General features: G+C 45.1%; 1 protein-coding gene across 3 annotated transcripts in view; it reads right to left on the minus strand.

Annotated features, from left to right (window-relative positions):
- Nucleotides 1–396: 396 nt before the first annotated feature.
- The window catches only part of FAM107A (family with sequence similarity 107 member A), a 114443-nt gene continuing 96644 nt past the window's right edge, over nt 397–18195 (minus strand). For all 3 annotated transcript variants that reach the window (XM_031953403.1, XM_031953414.1, XM_012544076.3), the window contains 3 exons: nt 6074–6251; nt 3484–3640; nt 397–1898 (listed from right to left, as the gene is read on the minus strand). In XM_031953403.1, the coding sequence (XP_031809263.1) occupies nt 1794–1898; nt 3484–3640; nt 6074–6251 (440 nt within the window). In that variant the 3' untranslated portion in view covers nt 397–1793. The remainder of the gene's footprint in view (nt 1899–3483; nt 3641–6073; nt 6252–18195) is intronic.

Here is an 18195-nt window from a genome sequence, read left to right on the forward strand (position 1 = left end):
AAGCTTTCTGTGGGAGAACATCTCTGAGCATGTCGTCAGATGGACAAATCCGCCATGTCAGAGCTCTCTCCAGGCCCTTGGATTCACTTTTTCTAACTCCCTCCTTCCTCCATCTTCCCCGTTCTCCCTTCCCTCCTTCCATTTTTTCCTTCCCTTCCTAAAGGTTTCACCCACTGGGAATTATTTGACAAATACATCAACACAAGGGGCATGAAGAATTCTTGTTGGCCGCCCCTTGCTCCCGGGAGGCTGATATGGTTCCCATTTGGGGCTGGGATGGGGAGAGAGGGACGGGAGGATCTGACCATAGGGAGCTGGCCTTGTTTGGAAAAGCACTGAGTTTCAGGTTCTGCGTTGCACTCATTCGGCCCAATCTCATCCATAAAGTCTCTACCAGCAGCTGGAATTTTCATACAACTTAAAGATGTTTGATCTACTGCAGCAGTTTTATTTATTCATTGGATGCTTTGATTTTTTGTTTTGTTTTGGTTAGCCCAAATCTGATTTGAACCAGTGCAGGCCCCTTCCCTGAAGCTCCTAGTCCTTGAGGGCCAGACCAGGTAGCCGGTACTGGCCGGTACTTCCCAACGGCTTTCTCTGGACTCTCCAGAGCCTCTCAGGATTTAATTTTAAGCCGTTTGTAGTCTCTGAGTTTCCTTTGGTCTGCCTCGGATGTACAGTTAGTTGGATTAGGGAGTTTGTTGGAGGTTTAGCTCTTAACCCAGGGGTGGGCATGGCTGGTCGGAGCAGAGACCCTGGCCTTGTACCTCCCTGCCAGACTGGGCTGATGCTGGCCAGAGCCTGGAAGGAGCAAAACGTGGCTTCTCTCTGCCCGCTCCGCCAGTCCGTCCCTTTCTGGGCAGAATTCTGTTTGAGACGACTTAAGGGTCTGATTTGAGCAGCTGAGGGGACTGGGGGCTAAATATTCTCCAGTTTTCTCAAACATACAAGGCATCACAAAATGGCACAGAACTCACAGGGGTGCAGGTAGCCCAGGAAGCAGAAAGGGAAATGGAGTCAGAAGGAGCCCAGGAAACCAGGTCTGAACACCGGATTGGGAGGGGTCTGCTGTTCCTGGAGCGGGGGTGTCTTGGTGACCCCCACAATGATGGCCCGCTAGGAAGCCATCCCCAGGGCAGCCAGGGCTGGTCCTAACTCCAAGAATTACCCTCTCCATGCTGATGACCCCAAGCCCTGTGACTGGCAAACCTGAGGGGGAAAGGGCACGGGCTTCCCAACACTTGGCAGCTGTTTGAGTTTTGGCCAGCCGGGCAAGGCTCTGATCAGGAAGTCCTACTTATCCAAGCTGGGGCTCATCTGGGGGTCAGACCACGGAAGGCTGCCATTAAGTGCCCCCTGTGACTTCCGGGCTAATAATGGCAGCAATAATAAAGACAAAAACACTTGCAGGGTGCCCTCCCTCTCCTTCAACACGCCCAGATTCCCATGGTGGGCAGGGGACACTGGGGGGTTGTTACCGAGGAAGTGGAGCTCTAGGTGTTAGTGTGCCCGCAGGGAGGAGAGGCCCTGGTAGTGGGCCATGCCCGCCCTCATAGGAAGAGTCCTACTAGGGACTGCTATATGTCGCGTGACCCTTGCCATAACCCACTTCCGGACCTAGAGCCCCCACGAGGCGTTGGGGAGCGAGCGCTAGTGTCGGGAAGGAGTCCCAAAGGTCTGGTTGCCAGTGTCCATGGGGAGCACAGGGATGTCAGGTACAGGAGGCTGCGGCGGCTGCTGGGGTCGAGGCTCCGGGAGTCCAGGTGGCGGCCCCCTGGCTCCGTCCTCCCCGGCTAGACTTGCTCCTCCCCCGCTATTGTGGCAATGTGCCGCAGATTTTCTTTGACTTTAATAAACTCGGGGGCCTGGTCCTCTTCCCTTTGGGCTTCTTTTTCCATCTGAAGAAAAGAGAAATTGATACATCAAAGAGAAACGCATGGGCTGTTTTTTGCACTTACAGGGTGCCCAGCACTGTGTGGGTGAACTTGGGAGACCTGGAGTTGAGCCTGACCTGGGCAAGTGCCCACTGGGCGCCTCATCCATTGCTCTGGGCAGCTCAGGCAACAGGGAGAGGAACCCTGGGTTCCAGTTTCACCTCCAAGGCTTACTACGGTGCCGGTGGGACCTTGGCCAGATTGAGCCTTTCTGGGCTGATGGAACCAAGGGCTCCCTCTCTGAGGTTCCCTGCACCCTGAGCCAGGACCCAACACTTGGAGACCCTTTGATAGTAAGGATATCCGCAAGGTCGTTCAAATAGAAAGGAGCTGAACAAAAAGTTGAACCTGGGCTTTCTGACTCCAAATCCAGGGCTTTCTCCACTGTACCAAGGCCCTAAAAGTACCAAGGCCCTAAAAGTACCGAGGCTGTGTCCCCATCATGGAACTCCTGATACCATCCAGCATTAATTGATCTCTTTAGGGTGGGTAAAACATGGGATCTCCTAGGATGGTTGTGAAGAAAAGACCGACTAATTAAAGCGCTCTGTAAATATCTTCTTGCCATTATTGTCTGGATTTCTTTTTGCTTTGTGCTAATTTATTGAACCCATTTAGAGTGGTTGACCATTTCCGCCTCCTGTTCATTTACAGATGAGGAAACTGGGGCAAGCAGGACCCCATTTGGAGTGCTTGGTCATTTCCCTTTCCAGGAGAATTACAGATGAGAACATTAAGGCACACAGGGTGAAATGACTTGCCCAGAGTCACACAGCTATGAGGTGTCTGTGACTGGATTTGAACAAGGAACTTGAGTCTTCCTGACTGCAAGCCCAGGGCTCTGTCCACTGCCCCACCTGGCTGCCCATCCAGTGCCGCCAATTCTGGAGAAGGCTTTGCCGGCCATGTACTGAGAACCCTAATCTCAGACTGGCTTACACCTGGAAGGAGTCTTAGGGACCTAGTCCAGACCCCACATTTCTAGAGGGAGATCTGAGGAGTGAAGTCACTGGCCAGAGCCAGAAAGCAGAGCAGGAAGGGTTTGGATCAAAGTCTCCTGGTACCAGATCCAGTTCTCTTCTCTGGTTCTGGTTCTCTGAAAGTCTCCTCCAAGGCTTCTGTGGTTTGCCTTTGCCCGGCTTTGCTGGGTTCCCCCCACTCACAAGAATGTTTTTCACCCACTGCCCTCTGGGGAGCAGAGAACATTCAGTCTAGAAAGCGCCTTGGGCATCTTGCTGCTCCTCATTTTATGCAGACCAGAGGCTGCTTGTCCTGGCACCGGCTGGCAGGTGGCAGTGGGCCTTCCAGGACCCGATTCCTCCATGTGGCTGGTCCCTGCTCTCTCCCTGGTCTCTCCCCGCTTCCCTACCCTCCCTACTTCCCCTACTGCCTCCCTCCTCCCCAACTCCCTGCCCTCTCTTCCCTCCCACCCTTTTTCTCCCTCTCTCCCTCCCCCACTGTGCCCCTCCTCCCCCACTCCCCACCCTCCCCCACCAGGGCAGCCCCTCCCTTTAGCCCTCTCCCCCACATTTGTGGGGGTCTTTCCCACCTCGTCCAGTCGTTGCTGTCTCTTCAGGAGCTCCTGCTCAAATGGCGACTTGAGTTTTTTGGCTTCTTCCTCCTCCTTTTTCAGCCTGAGCAGCTGATTCCTCCTCCGGTGCTCCAGGACCCGCTGCAGCTCCGGCTTGCTGTCCACTCCCAGGCCTCTGCAGGTGTCAGGGGTAAGGCGGGGGAGGAAGGGACAAGGACAGAGGCTTAGTGGGAAAAGCAGCTGGATTGGGGTCGCAGCCAAGCCCCTCAGAGCATGATTCCTCATGGCTCCTTGGAATCCACAGAGAAAGGAAGCGGCTGCCTGGCTGACTTCTCCCGTCCCCCACAGCCATGGGAGCTTGGGAGTCTGTGAAGCTCAATCCTCCTGTCTGTAAAATGGGGCATGAAGGGGATTTTTTACACAGGTTGCCAACTGTTGGGGAGAGTTATTCCAAAAATCAAGATGTGGTACTTTTGGGATTGTTGTTATTCAGCTTTCTTTCTCTTTCTCTCTCTCTTTCTCTCTTTCTCTCTTTCTCTCTCTCTCTCTTTCTTTCTCTCTCTTTCTTTCTCTATCTCTTTCTCTCTCTCTCTCTTTCTCTCTCTCTCTCTCTCTCTCTCTCTCTCTTTCTCTTTCTCTCTCTCTTTCTCTCTTTCTCTCTTTCTCTCTCTCTTTCTCTCTTTCTTTCTCTCTCTTTCTTTCTCTATCTCTTTCTCTCTCTCTCTCTTTCTCTCTTTCTCTCTCTCTTTCTCTCTCTCTTTCTCTCTTTCTTTCTCTCTCTTTCTCTCTTTCTCTCTCTTTCTCTCTTTCTTTCTCTCTCTTTCTTTCTTTCTTTCTCTCTCTTTCTTTCTTTCTTTCTTTCCTTTCCTTCCTTCCTTCCTTCCTTCCTTCCTTCCTTCCTTCCTTCCTTCCTTCCTTCCTTCCTTCCTTCCTTCCTTCCTTCCTTCCTTCCTTTCTTTCTTTCTTTCTTTCTTTCTTTCTTTCTTTCTTTCTTTCTTTCTTTCTTTCTTTCTTTCTTTCTTTCTTTCTTTCTTTCCCTTCTATTTTCCATTATTTGCATTGTACCTGATTGCCCCAATTTGCTATACCACAAAAGTAGGATGAATACATCTTTAACCATTTAAAGTTTATTCATCCTATAGGGCACATCCAATTAATGTGACCCACAGTTATTGAGCTTCATAGTCTTTTCTTTCTTTCTTTTTTTTTTTTTTAAGAGTGAAAATACTATGTTGTGATTCACACTCAGTTCCCACAGTCCCACAGTGCACATGATTGGCCTTTCAAGGGCACCAACATCCCTCTGGGTTCCCAGGTTCATTATCTCTCTCATGACTCTTTTTTTTTTTTTTGCTGAGGCAATTGGGATTAAGTGACTTGCCCAGGGTCACACAGCTAGGAAGTGTTAAGTGTCTGGGACTAGATTTAAACTCGGGGACCTCCTGATTTCAGGACTGGCGCTCTACCCACTGCGCCATCCAGCTGCCCCTCTCTCATGACTCTTGACTCCCATCTCTAATGAGAACTGTTCCATCTCCCACAATATCTTAATTGTCAAATATAATGAACTTTTCTCAGTCCTCATCCTTCCCATGGCTATGTAGCCTGTAAGCCATAGATGACCCTCTTTTCCTGGGTACTTACTATTCCTCTCTATGTTACTGAAAATTATAAATGTCATTTATAAAAATTCTCATGTTTATAGAATTAAAAATTAAAAACTTGCAATTGGAATTTTGAAGCATGTTTGAAAATCTTCCAAAGTTTCAGTAGGTTCTGAACCTATTTATTAAAAATATAAAATGCCTTTCTTCTGGTTTGTAAGAACAACTGATTGACATCAGGGAAGATGGGAATTTGCCAGTGGATTCTGTGAAAAGCCTTTGCATGATGGGTGGATGGCATTGAAAATTGAAGATTATATTTTGGTAAGTGTAGCTGATGATGTTCTTTTTTGAGGGGGGCCTTCAGAGCCTTGTGTGGCATTTAAAAAAAAGCTAAGATATCCATCGAAACCATGTGTTGAAATAAAAAGCTTAGGACCAAAGTTGTAATCTCTATATCACTGTTGCTGTTCAATGGTTTCTAACTTTTCCCATTTGAAGTTTTCTCGGCAAAGATCTTGGAGTGGTTTGTCATTTTCTTCTCCAGATCATTTTACAGTTGAAGGAACTGAGGCAAACAGGATTAAGTAACTTTTTTCATCTTTATCTCTTTTTTAATTTCAATTTTTGTGTAAGATTTATAATAAACATAATTATTAGTAAGCATAAGTAACATAATCATAATTATGTTTATGATGTTATATTGTAGTATTAACTGTAATGATTATGAATAATTATAAGTATATGGTATTAACATGATTTATAAATAAATATAGTTGTTGGACCCATGTACAATTAAAAAAAAGGGCCACACGATTTAAAAAAGCCTGGAGAACACTAGGATGGTTTATATATGTCAGAGATGAGACTTTCACCCTCTAAATCTAGATTTTTTTTTTTTTTGGGTACCCAATTTCCATGACAATCCAGAGACTCCAGCTGAGGATGCTCAGGGTCTAGTTCAATCTAAGCAATGGGATGGAGATTCCTTCCCCAGCTCTCACCTTCTGTGGTTCATTAAGAGCTCCCTATGTAGCTCCTGGTGACTTCTGGAGGCTTTGACGGGATTGGTCAGCTTCTTGGGTTTGATAAGTTCTGTGTTCCAGTCTTTGTAGTCCGGATGGGCTGTGACTCCTCCAGCTCTTTCTGTTCGATCCCTCTGCATTTCGGAATATAATGAAGCTGTGAAGAGAGGGGCGAGAAAGGTGGACACATTAGAGACAGGGAGCTTCCTCAGGGAGGATGGCAAGGTCCAAACTTACCTCCAGTGACGTTCCCCAGGAAGCAAATCAAAGGATCAGAGTTTGTGTCGAAATCGACCCTTCTCATCTCACCCCCTTATTCTGCAGATGGGGAAACTGAGGCCACTTGGCCAAGGGCATCCAGGAGTGGCAATGGAGCCAGGATTCCAGATCTGGCTCCGGATGGGGGCTCCCTGTGATGCAGGTGCTTGCTGAGCACTTTGGTCCTATCAGGGAGTCCTGGGAGGGAGACAGTATGTGTCCTATGGGATCCCACTGAGGAATTCTTTCTACCCATGCAGAGCCTGCTGGGCAGCCTATCATCTTGGGCGCTGCTTGTGGGCAGTGAGAGGCTCAGAGCTGGGGCAGACAGCCAGCTTGTATGTCAGAGGGCAGCACTTGAATCCAAGTCTTCTGGACTTTGAGATCAGCTCTCTGCCACCAAGCCACACTGCCTCTTACTCCATTTGACTGAAGGAGAGACAGGCTCATTCAGGTTAAGTGACTTGCCTATGGTCACAAAGACATGCAATACAATAGCATGTATTAGACACCTATTGTATGCCTCTGTGTAAGGTGCTGGGGAAAACAAAGACAAACATGATGTAGTTCCTAAAGAACTCTATATGTTATAGCAACCCAAAAGCTAATTAATTTTGGGCTGAATTAATTGGGGATAGGAAGGAATAGCATCTCTAGGCTGGGGAAGGACACGTCTGCCCAGGTCCGATCACTTTGGTGAATGCTGTAGCTAGTTCTGGCGTCCACTGGGGCTGAGACCCTACCCACTATGAAGCATATTACCCAAGGATGCCGGGACACCGAGACCCCACGGATAGAAAAATATTCATTATAGCATTCTTCATAGAGGCAAAGAACTGGGAACAAACAAAATACCCACTGACCTGGGAATAAATGGCCCATCAAGGCTATAGGATATTGCTATATATAGTGCTATAGAGAGAGCTATAGAAAATGATGGAGGAGGAATTCAGATAATCATGGGGAGATATCCACTTTTTTCTGACCAACCCCCACCCCCCCAAAAAAAAAATTAGTTACATCCAGAGGATGTAGTCTCCATCTGTTTTAAGTCCATCCCTTCTCTGGCAAAAAGTGAGTCAATGAACTTAATCTTTAGTTCTCCAGAGCATGGTTAGCGATTGCATTGATCAGGATTCTTTGTTGTTATGGTGCGATGGTATAAATTGTTCTCCCTGTTTGCTGTTGTCTTGCTCAGACTGGGGAAGACTTGTATGAACGGATGCAAAATGAAGTCAGCAGAACCAGGAAAATACTACACACAGAAGGCCATAAGAGGTGTCTATAAAAAGAATAATAATTTTGGTTCTGTGGAATATGTAAGGAAATAGCCCTCGCTCCCCTTGTTAGAGAGAGCAGCCCACAGCAGCAGATGCCATAGACACGTGTCAGAAAGGTTCCTGGGTTGGCTGGTTCCATTAAATTCAACAGGCATTTATTAAATGTCTGCTCTGGAGGCTGAGGATACAATGGACTTGAGGACCTTATGTTGTACTTGAGGGGAAGTAGAGTAAAAAGAAGAACAATATTTACATAAATGAGCAAGTATAAAGTAAATGTAAGATAAACATAACCGCCTTTTGAGTGTGTACATGTAGGGACAAATGGAGAAGCTATTGAGAAACAGTTCTTAGGCTTAAGCAAACTCAAGATTTCAAGGGAAAGCATTACAGCCAGGGGGAAAATGCCTAGATTTGGGAGATGGGGAATCTTGTTGGAGATTATTGGCTTCCAGATTGGGGGAGGAGGGGCATAAAGTATAAAAAGAGCTTCAGGACTGGCCTTTTGTGAGGGTAGCAGAATTTCAAGGAGGTGGGGAGCCTCCCATTCCAAGATTTCTCCCCTATCTCTGTTACTCATGCTCTTAAGTCATCATTTAAGTTATTTCTTTGGATTAAAGTACGTCCAGTGGAAGACAGTGTGATAGAATAATAACTTTTAGCTTGCGGTTATCATGTGCTAGCCACACAACCACCTTGGAAGGTCGATGCTATTATTATCCTCATTTTACAGATTAGGAAACTGGGGCAAATAGAGTTTATGCAATCTGCCCCGGGATGTGGTTGAGGCAGGATTCCTAACTTATTAGAAATCTGCCACTCAAGAAAACTTTCACCATTTCAGTGTCATTTGTTAAAACAGGTTTCCCTCCCTTCCTCCTCCCAGAGAAGTTTATGCATTGACCCAAGTACAAACTTTTCCTGCACCTGTCTGTCCAGCTCTGCCTGAAGGCTGATACGGCCAGAGAGAGAACAGCTCTCTTGGCTTGAGGAGGTTTTGTGGGTACATTGTGTTTTTATGTCACAGTTGATTCCAGCACTTTTTGGCTGCTTGCCCTCTGAAACCAACAGGACTTTGGACAGTTAATAAATAAAGGTCACATCTGCCAAGTGACACAATAAATAGACCACTCCAAAGTGAATGGGTGACCTCCACCAGATGTCTCAGCAAGAAGAGTCCCCATCACCCAGGAAGACATGGGGGGGCCCACCCTCAGGTGAGAGGTGGTAGCAGGGGTGACCGGAGGCCTGTCCTGCACCCAGAAGTAGTCAAAGAACTGGAGAAAGGATATTCCCCTCAAGAGATTTCACAGAAAGGCCCGGACAGGAATCACACAGGTGAAGTTGGCAAGTAAGAAGGGAATCAAGAGCCAAGGAGGTAAGCCTCAGGCTGGGTCTCCTTGTGGGGAAAAGGCCTGAAGTTGCCTTTGATTTTTTTTTTTGCTCCCTTAAAGCAAAATTTTATTGTGTTTAGTTTTCATGTCACTCTCATTTTTTTATATTTTTCTCCCTCTTCCTTACTCAGCAAGCCATTTCTTATAACAAAGAATAAAAAAGGGAACAAGACAAAAAGGAATACTTTACCAGTTCAGTTCCTCCTACAACTGAGCTTGAGAGTTCGCCCATCCTCTGCACTAAAATGGAGGCCGCCTCCTCTCATCTCTAGACCTAGCCCCCATTGGTCTCCTTATCTCTAGTCTCTCTTCTCCCCAGTCCCTCATTTGCCAGTAAACACACATTGACCACATCTCTCACTTACTTAAGTTGCTTCAGTGGCTTCCCATTTCCTTGAATTCCCCACTCTCCCATTGTGGGGAATAGAGAGAGAGAGAAGGTGAAGAACTTACAGGAATGGATGAATCCTTTTTCTGTATTTTATTTTCATGATTTCTGTGTTTCCCCTATGACCCGTATATGTGCAGGCCCATATTTACTTGAGCCTTGGCCAGCTAGAAACCTATTTATTTAACCTGAGCTGATGCCATTTATCGGTATTTGACATTTATCGATATTTAGTCTATTAGCTGGTCTACTATCTGCTTGATTAAGCCTGAAGGTCTGATTTTCTGTTTCCCGAAAAAATGAGAAACCTTCCATTCCAATCTCTCCAAACAGGGAGAGAGGCATCTAATTCGTTGTTGCTTTCTCAATGCTCTCTTCCTTGTGATGTAATCTCTTGTATAAAAGCTGTTTCTTTACTTCTTTAGCTCTCCTGCCGCGAGCTTTCTCTTTCGCTTATCTCATGATGGGATAGCTCATCCTTCGGAGGTTTTAATAAACAACCTTCCTGCTTTCTACTGAATGATCTCTGAGTAGTCATTTTGGGTAAGGGGGGGTCTTCTATGTCCCTCACACCATAAAATACCAACTTCTCTGGTATTTCAAAGCCCTGACTCCAGACTTTGGCCACTTCCTGGTGCTTAAAATGGAATGTTTTGGGGCAGCTAGGTGGTGCAGTGGAGAGAGGACTAGCCCTGAAGTCAGGAGGACCTGAATTCAAATCTGACCTCAGACACTTAACATTTCCTGGCTGTGTGACCCTGGGCAAGTCACTTAAGCCTCAGGGGAAAAAAAAGAAAAAGGAATGTTTCCCTGGCCTTCTGGAACACCCCCTCAACTGTACCATGCTCTCAGTGGGGTCCTCTTCTCCTCCCTCAGTCTACTGGCTCCTTTTTTACAAGCTTCTTTTCCCCATTAGAGTGTAAGCTTCTGGAGGGCAAGGCCTTTTTTTTTTTTTTTTTTTTTTTTTTTTTTTCCCCTGCCTCCATCTGCTTCAGGAAGGCTTCTTGACTTCACTGGTTGAAGTGCATTGTACTTCCAGGGCTGACCTTTCCTGCACAGAGCCTTACCTGCTTAACTCGCATCTATACCCGGAAGATTTCCTTCTTGGCCAGGCTTGGGTCTGCTAAAGTCACAGCCGAGGACCAGGAAGAAGGCAACGATATTGGAGTCGGGAGACCTAGGTGGGAATCCCAGCCCTGCCGCTGTCCCTCCTCTGTGTGACCGTGTGCCTCAGTTACCCAAATTGTAAAGTTAGTAGTGGGGCCTTTGGACCCTTTCCACCGTGTCTTGGATTCATGGAAAGAATTCCTTTGCTTATGAACAGCTTTCTGGTTTCCGATTTAGTTCTGTGCCTTTGGGAAGCAGCTACCTCTTAGAGGAGTTACTCCAATATAGAGAAAATCACCCACAGGTGATGGATTTGTATTCACTGCCCCTTTCTGCCAGTTAATCTAAGACCTTCCTGAATAACAGCCTGGATTTTTTTTTAATAGTTTATTTTTTTTAATAACTTTTTATTGACAGAACCTATGCCAGGGTAGTTTTTTACAACATTATCCCTTGCACTCACTTCTGTTCCGATTTTTCCCCTCCCTCCCTCCGCCCTATCCCCAAAGATGGCAAGCAGTCCTATACATATTAAATAGATTGCAGTGGATCTTGGATATAATATATGTGTGCAGAACCGAACAGTTTTCTTGTTGCTCAAGGAGAATTGGATTTAGAAGGTAGAAATAACCTGGGAAAAAGAACAAAAATGCAAGCAGTTTACATTCATTTCCCAGTGTTCTTTCTCTGGGTGGAGCTGCTTCTGTCCATCCTTGATCAATTGAAACTCAGTTGGATCTTGTCTTTATTGAAGAAATCCACTTCCATCAGAATACATCCTCATACAGTATCGCTGTTGAGGTATATAATGATTTCCTGGTTCTGCTCATTTCGCTCAGCATCAGTTCATGTAAGTCTCGCCAATCCTCTCTGTATTTGTCCTGCTGGTCATTTCTTACAGAACAATAATATTCCATAACATTCATATACCACAATTTACTCAACCATTCTCCAATTGATGGGCATCCATTCATTTTCCAGCTTCTGGCCACTACAAACAGGGCTGCCACAAACAGGTCCCTTTCCCTTTTTTAGTATCTCTTTGGGGTATAAGCCCAGTAGAGACACTGCTGGATCAAAGGGTATGCACAGTTTGATAACTTTTTGGGCATAGTTCCAAATTGCTCTCCAGAATGGCTGGATGTATCCACAATTCCACCAACAATGTATCAGTGTCCCTGTTTTCCCACATCCCCTCCAACATTCTGCATTATCTTTCCCTGTCATTCTAGCCTGGATGTTAATAAAGCTCTAGTTTAATGATCTACTCAACAGTAAATAATGAATTTGTTTTTAATCAATATACTTTAAAAGTGCTGCCAGTTTATCCAAAGACATCTGGCTGTCCTTAAAAGCTTTCGGGAAGGACAGCTACATGGTGCAGTGGATAGAGCACTGACCCTGGAGTCAGGAGGACTTGCTTTCAAATCCAGCCTCAGACACTTAACACTGTGTGACCCTGGGCAAGTCGCTTAACCCCAACTGCCTCAGCAAATAAATAATTAAAAAGCCTTCAGGAGCTCTACCTACATCAGTAGCACCTACATCACCTATTCCTGCCATGTTGGCGGTTGAATAAGACCTCAGGGTCTTGAGGGAGAAAAACCAGTATTTTACTGTCCAAGGTATTCCCAGAGGGAAGCAGGGAGGAGCACTGATGGGATTATCTCGGCCTTAAGCAGGCCTTTTGCTCCTTGCATTGGCAAAATCTTCATGACCCCATAGTTTACTGTATCCAATCAGAGAGCCAAGTCATGATGTCAACTTCCAAGGCTATATTTTCCCTATAAAAGACCATACAGTAAACTCCTATTAGGAGCAACTTCTTTTTAGAGTTAGCCCCAGCCCATGGAGTAATCTCTTACTAAATTTCTTTTCTAGGAATTTAGTCCGCCTTGTAGAGTTCAGAGTTCATTAGCAACTTGCCATGCCTTAATGGACTCTTCCTCCCCGTTAATTGTGAGTTTTAGAGAATTTAACTCTTCCTCTCCACCCTTTCTTAATTTCTAAAAACACCATAGAGGTTTAGCATGTTTTTAACAGTGTAATAAAATCTTTGCCTCTTGTTTTGGAGAAGGTCCCTTGAAACATTGGCTCGTAACCCCAGTATACTTTAGGGGTAACATCCCCTCTCTCTAACATTTGATGGGTAACCCCAGATTCTGTATGGCAAGAATCTGGATGCACTCACATTCTGATAATGCCAGGCCAGCTCTGATTTGATTTTATCAGAGTATCTTTAAAAAAAACCCATTAATTTACAACTTAGACTTAGGAACTTGAAGGGATGTTAACTAATCTACATTGCTGCTAACTCAATAAATGGAGAGGAATTCCCAACCACCCATCAGAGCAAGACAAAGGAGCGAAAATATCAGCATTTTCAAAACCAGTTTAAGGATGTAACCCAACCTCCGTTTGCCCCCCAAATGCCAGTTGGCTATTTCATATGATTAGATTCATATGGAAAATCGGATGGTCAAGAACGCCAAGAGAAGAATAATTTTTTGAAGAAGAAAGACGAATCATTAAGGAGCATGTAAAAAGGTGCTCAATTTATTTGATAATTAAAGGAAATTCAAGGAAGACAAATTTAGAAGACCATATTATATCCAGGAAGGATCAGGACTAAAGCTGTCATTTCATTGGTAGGGAACTCTCAGATTAGGAAACTCTTAACAGTATCCTAAAGCCTTAGGGATTTACCTGGAGCACTGATAGATGGAGTTACCTGCCTAGAGTCACATTGCTAGTGTGTGTTCCAGCACACAGCATGGCGTCTGGCATGGATGTGCTTAATAAATGGTTTTTGATTGATTAAAGGAGGAAGAGTTGAATCTAGCATTTTGTGGTTTTGAGGGTGGCTCTTCATTCACTATATACATTATACTTATTCAAAAACCAATAATTTAATGGTGGTGGAATTTGGGGAAATCGGCATTCTAATACATTATCGGTGAAACTGAATACTGGTCAAGCTAGGAAGTGTTAAGTGTCAGAGATCACATTTGAACTCAGGTCCTCCTGGCTTCGAGGCTGCTGCTCTACCCACGGCACCATCTAGCTGCCCCTTCTTTCCTCTATTTTCACTCATTTTTGAAATCTTCTATGGAGAGATGAGAGTATTATTCTGGAAATACTAAATGTTTTTTGAAAATATTATTTAATAAGCATTATCTATGGATAGAAATACATGAACCATGGTTTGAATGGACTGTAGGAATTATATTTGAACATTTTGATAGTAATAGTAGCAATTCACAGCAGAAGGAAACTCAGCCAGAGAGAGGTTAAGGGATTCGCCCAATGGCACGAGTTGTCTAAGAGATGGACTCTGAGCTGAAGGTTTTCCTTCTAATCTTATGCTAATATCCAGCAAGGACAAAATCACTTAGTCTCTGCTTGAAGAACCCCCAGTGAGAAGGAAGAAGGTCATTAATAGTAAGAACTGACATTTATTTGGCACTTTAAAATGCTTTTATATCTCTCTATAATATATTTACGTTCTCCTATATATATTTCGAGAATATTTATGTTAGATATATTTATTCGCCATTATATTAGAAATATTTGCAATGTGATATTTATATTATTCTGTAATTTATCTTCCATAATATTTCTGCTATTCTATAATTCATATGGTTATAGATATTTTTGATCATTTATATTCTATATTTATGTTATTCTATAATTTATATCGTATCTGTGTATAGCATTTATAGATGCATTTATATGGCGCTGCCAAGTGCTGAAGGCCATTCCTTGGAGGCTCCCAGCTGCTGGAAGGAGGGGCCCCCTTGGGAGACTCCCCCAGGCTCACCAGCTAAGGAGTACCAGCCATGGGCTTTGGTATCCATCGCACCGTCGGGCTTCCTAGAGGGCTTGCCTGGGGAAACAAAGTCTCAGTTTCCTGCTCTATTTCCCGCCCCTCCCTGCACGCGGTGCCAAAGTAATTCACCAACTCTTGTTAATTCCCATCTGGGGGTTCTGCGGTTACTTAGAGGATTTCCCAGAGCGGCCACCAGGTGGCGGTGCAGCAACACCGCCTCCACGTGTCCCTGGCGTTGGGAGGCAGTGGGGTGGGCGTGGGAGTCAAAATAAGCGGATTTAGTTTCTGTCTCCCCGGGAGGCGGGAAGGGCCGAGGTTGGGGCGGCGGACGGAGGACCCTGCGTGCTGTCCTTGCCCTCTGCTGGGACTCCAAAAGCTTGTCCGCTTGTGATGGGGGAAAGTGGAGCCCGCCGGGCAAATACCCGAGGGAGGGAAGGAAGGGTTCGCGGGCTCACCGAGTCAGAGGGGCTCAGGTTCTATTCTATTTATTTATTGCTGAGGCAGTTGGGGTTAAGTGACTTGCCCAGGGTCACACAGTTGGGGAGATTTGAGGGCAGATTTGAACTCGGGTCCTCCTGACTTCAGGGCTGGTGCTCCATCCACTGAGCTGCCACTCAGATTCTTCATTTTGAAGCGGGGGAAACTGAGGCACAAGGAATCAAGTTACATGCCCAGCGTCACAAGGCTCCGAAGTGCTTGACATAGAATTTGAACTCTGGTCTTCCTGACTCCTAAGGTAGCACCCTAAGCTAATGGTTCCTCATCCAGCCCATTAGTCTCTGTTCCAGAGAAGGTGTGTAGCTGTCAGCTGGACAGGAGTGCCTGGAGACCGCTGCGCCTACTCTGGCCTGAAAGATGCCCTCTCAGGTTGGAGGATCCTGCCCAAGGGTCGTCCCATTGATGCCGGACAGGAGCCAGAAGAAGAACTGCCCAGTGAGCAGCACTACTGGATCAGCCCCGCAGTGGTAGCTGCCAGGGAGGCTGCGGGGATGAGGTACCAGGAGTCTGGGCACCCAGGTTCTGGTCTCAGCTCAGCTTTCACTTGTCGGGTGACCTTAGACAAGGGCTTCCTTTCTTGGATTCGGTTTCTTCGCCTGTCAGTTTAGGGGTCTGGTGGGATAGGTTGGTGATGTGGCAGACAAGGATCTGCCCTAGAGTGAGGAAGGCAGAGTGTTTTCTGGCCAATGACAACTGGCTTTTTAAATAATGCAAGCAAGTGGGATGGGGAATGATGGGGGTAACAGTGGGAATCAGGTATAGTTTAGCTTCATTCGGCTCTATGTCCTTATCATGGTCATCAAATAGGGTGTTCCTTAGGAAGGAAATCAAGGAAAGATTTGGAAGCAGCTGGGTTCAAATCCTGGCAAGACCAGGGTTGTCTGGGTAATTCCGAGAAAGCCTCTGAACCTCATTATGCACAGCTGCAAAACAAGAAAGCTAGACTTGATGCCTTGGGAGGCAATTTTCTTATAGCTGGCATGGAGAAAAGTCCTTGGAAAAGCCAGTGACATATTCCTAAATACCCTCAGAGGGTCAGGGAGGTAGGACTTTGGGGCTAAAGGGCACACCAACAAGAGGGAGAAAAGAAAAAAGAAACTCAAGGTGGGACAACATTTGTTAAGAAATGGAGAAATACGCCCAAATGTTTCACAGTGATAACATCTTGATCTTTCCTAGATCATCACTTTTCCAAGTCGTTTGCGTTGGTTAAAAGGTTTTACTAACATTGTAGAAGCTCAGCATAGGAAAAGGTCCCAGAGACCAGCTAGCCAGCCCTTGCCAGAAGAAGAATTAGATACCCAACACCTCCAGCCCGTAGTCAGCTATTCCAAACTAAATCTGCTGCCCTGCAATTTCTACTCAGATTTGCCTTATGGAGCCTGTGAGGCAAAGTGAAATCATTAGTCCTTCCCTCAGATTCTTTTTTTGCTGAGGCAATTGGGGTTAAATGATTTGCCCAGGGTCACACAGCTAGGAAATCTTAAGTGTCTGAGGCCAGATTTGGACTCAGGTCCTCCTGACTTCAGAGCTGGTGCTCTATCCACTGAGCCACCTCACTGCCCCCTCTTACGTCAAATTCTTAAAGACAGCCATCACAACCTCCCTAAAACTCTTTTTTGGACTTAAGACCCATAGTTCTCCCATTTCATTTTTGTATGGTTGGGTTTCTAATCCTTGCCCACCACCTGGGCATTCTTGGATTATTAGGTAATCCCCTTTCTACAGTGTGGCACCCAGAAGTGAACACAGTGCTCTAGGTGGCATCTGGGCATGGTGGAAGACGGTCTGAAAGCCTTTGTTGAATGCAGGAGTAATTTATGTCTAAAGTGATTCACTGATCTATTGCTCTAATAAGTAACCCTTTCAAAAAAGGACATGGATTCAGTCTGTTTGATCTATTCTTGATTGTCTGGTATGACCTATTTTTGATAAAAATCACTCTTGCTTTTAATGATCACTAATTTTCTTTCTAGATGCTGACATTCTAGAAGATGAAGCTTTTCAGTTTTAGAAGAACCTGGCCCTAGGCTTGGATCAGGAAGACATAGATTCAAGTTCCATTTCATTCTCATCCTATCTGTGTGATGCTGAGGAAGTCCCTTAACTTTTCTGAGTCTCAGTTTCCTCATCTGCAAAATAACAAACTTGGGGGAAGTAAACTTTACTGTCCCTTCCAGTTCTAATTTAGGAGCTTCCAAGTCAAGAGAAGAAACCAGATTACTAATCTATGCAGAGGGCACAAACTGAATATGCAGAGGGCCGCAGACAGTGGGGGAACTCTGGGTAAGATATAAGACCCTTCAGCCCAGAGGAAACCTGCTGACAATGTCTGGTTTGGCTCCCTATTTCCCTTGGTATTCACACCTTTTCCTCAGAAGTCAGGATGGGCACAACCACTTGTCCTACTTGAAATAAGGGATACTTACAGCAAGAGGCATTTACATAGCAAAATGCATGTAGTTAGCACTTCTCAGTGTGATTGATGATATAATGGTTCTCTAGTTCGCAAATACTTAATGTGCTGTAATGATATAAACATACTGAGGTATTTAAGGGCTGAGAAGACTGGAAATAGACACACTCCATCTTTGACCATCCTCATGGCTCTCCTACCTCCTCCACTCCTCCACTAAGACCAAGGCTAGTCCGGAGATCCTCCCGAGAGCCAGTCCAGACACTACATATTGGCGCCCAATGTGGGGCCCACAAAAGAAAGTGGGACATATAGAGGGCCACAGATAGTGGAGGAACTCTGGGTAAAGTATAAGACCCTTCAGCCCTGAGTTCCCCCACTATCTGAGGCCCTCTATATCGGGGACAGACTCAGACTGATTAAAATGGTCCTTTAAGTCTGAGAGGTCCTTTTAAAAGAAATATCTAAAGAAACAACATTCAGGAAAAGCCCATGGTCTTATTTCTCCTTTTCTTCCCTTCATCTTTTGCTGTTTTGGTTATAACTATAACTTGGTTCCTATGGATCCTTTGTTAGAGGTCTCTAGGATATCTCATTATGATCACTTTTGCTCTTCTAGCCACAATTTTTTGTTTTTGTTTTACTTATAAATAAAATGGTTTGGGCACATGAACAAACTAACATTTATATGAAATGGAATAGTCGCTATATAAGAAAATCATAAAGAAGGAATTCAAGGGAAACAAGGGAAGACTTGAAGGATTAAGAAAGAAGAAAGCAGAATCTTTATATAATTTAAACAATAAAATTACATGGGTCAAAGTCTAATAAATTATAACGAACAACAATGGTCCTGGAGAACTTTGAAAACTCACCTTTCTCTTTGTTTTAATGGTGAGGATGGATAGATGTATGATGTCAGATGTTCTTA

Source organism: Sarcophilus harrisii, chromosome 1 (genome assembly GCF_902635505.1).
Source record: "Sarcophilus harrisii chromosome 1, mSarHar1.11, whole genome shotgun sequence".
NCBI classification, from domain to species: Eukaryota; Metazoa; Chordata; class Mammalia; order Dasyuromorphia; family Dasyuridae; genus Sarcophilus; species Sarcophilus harrisii.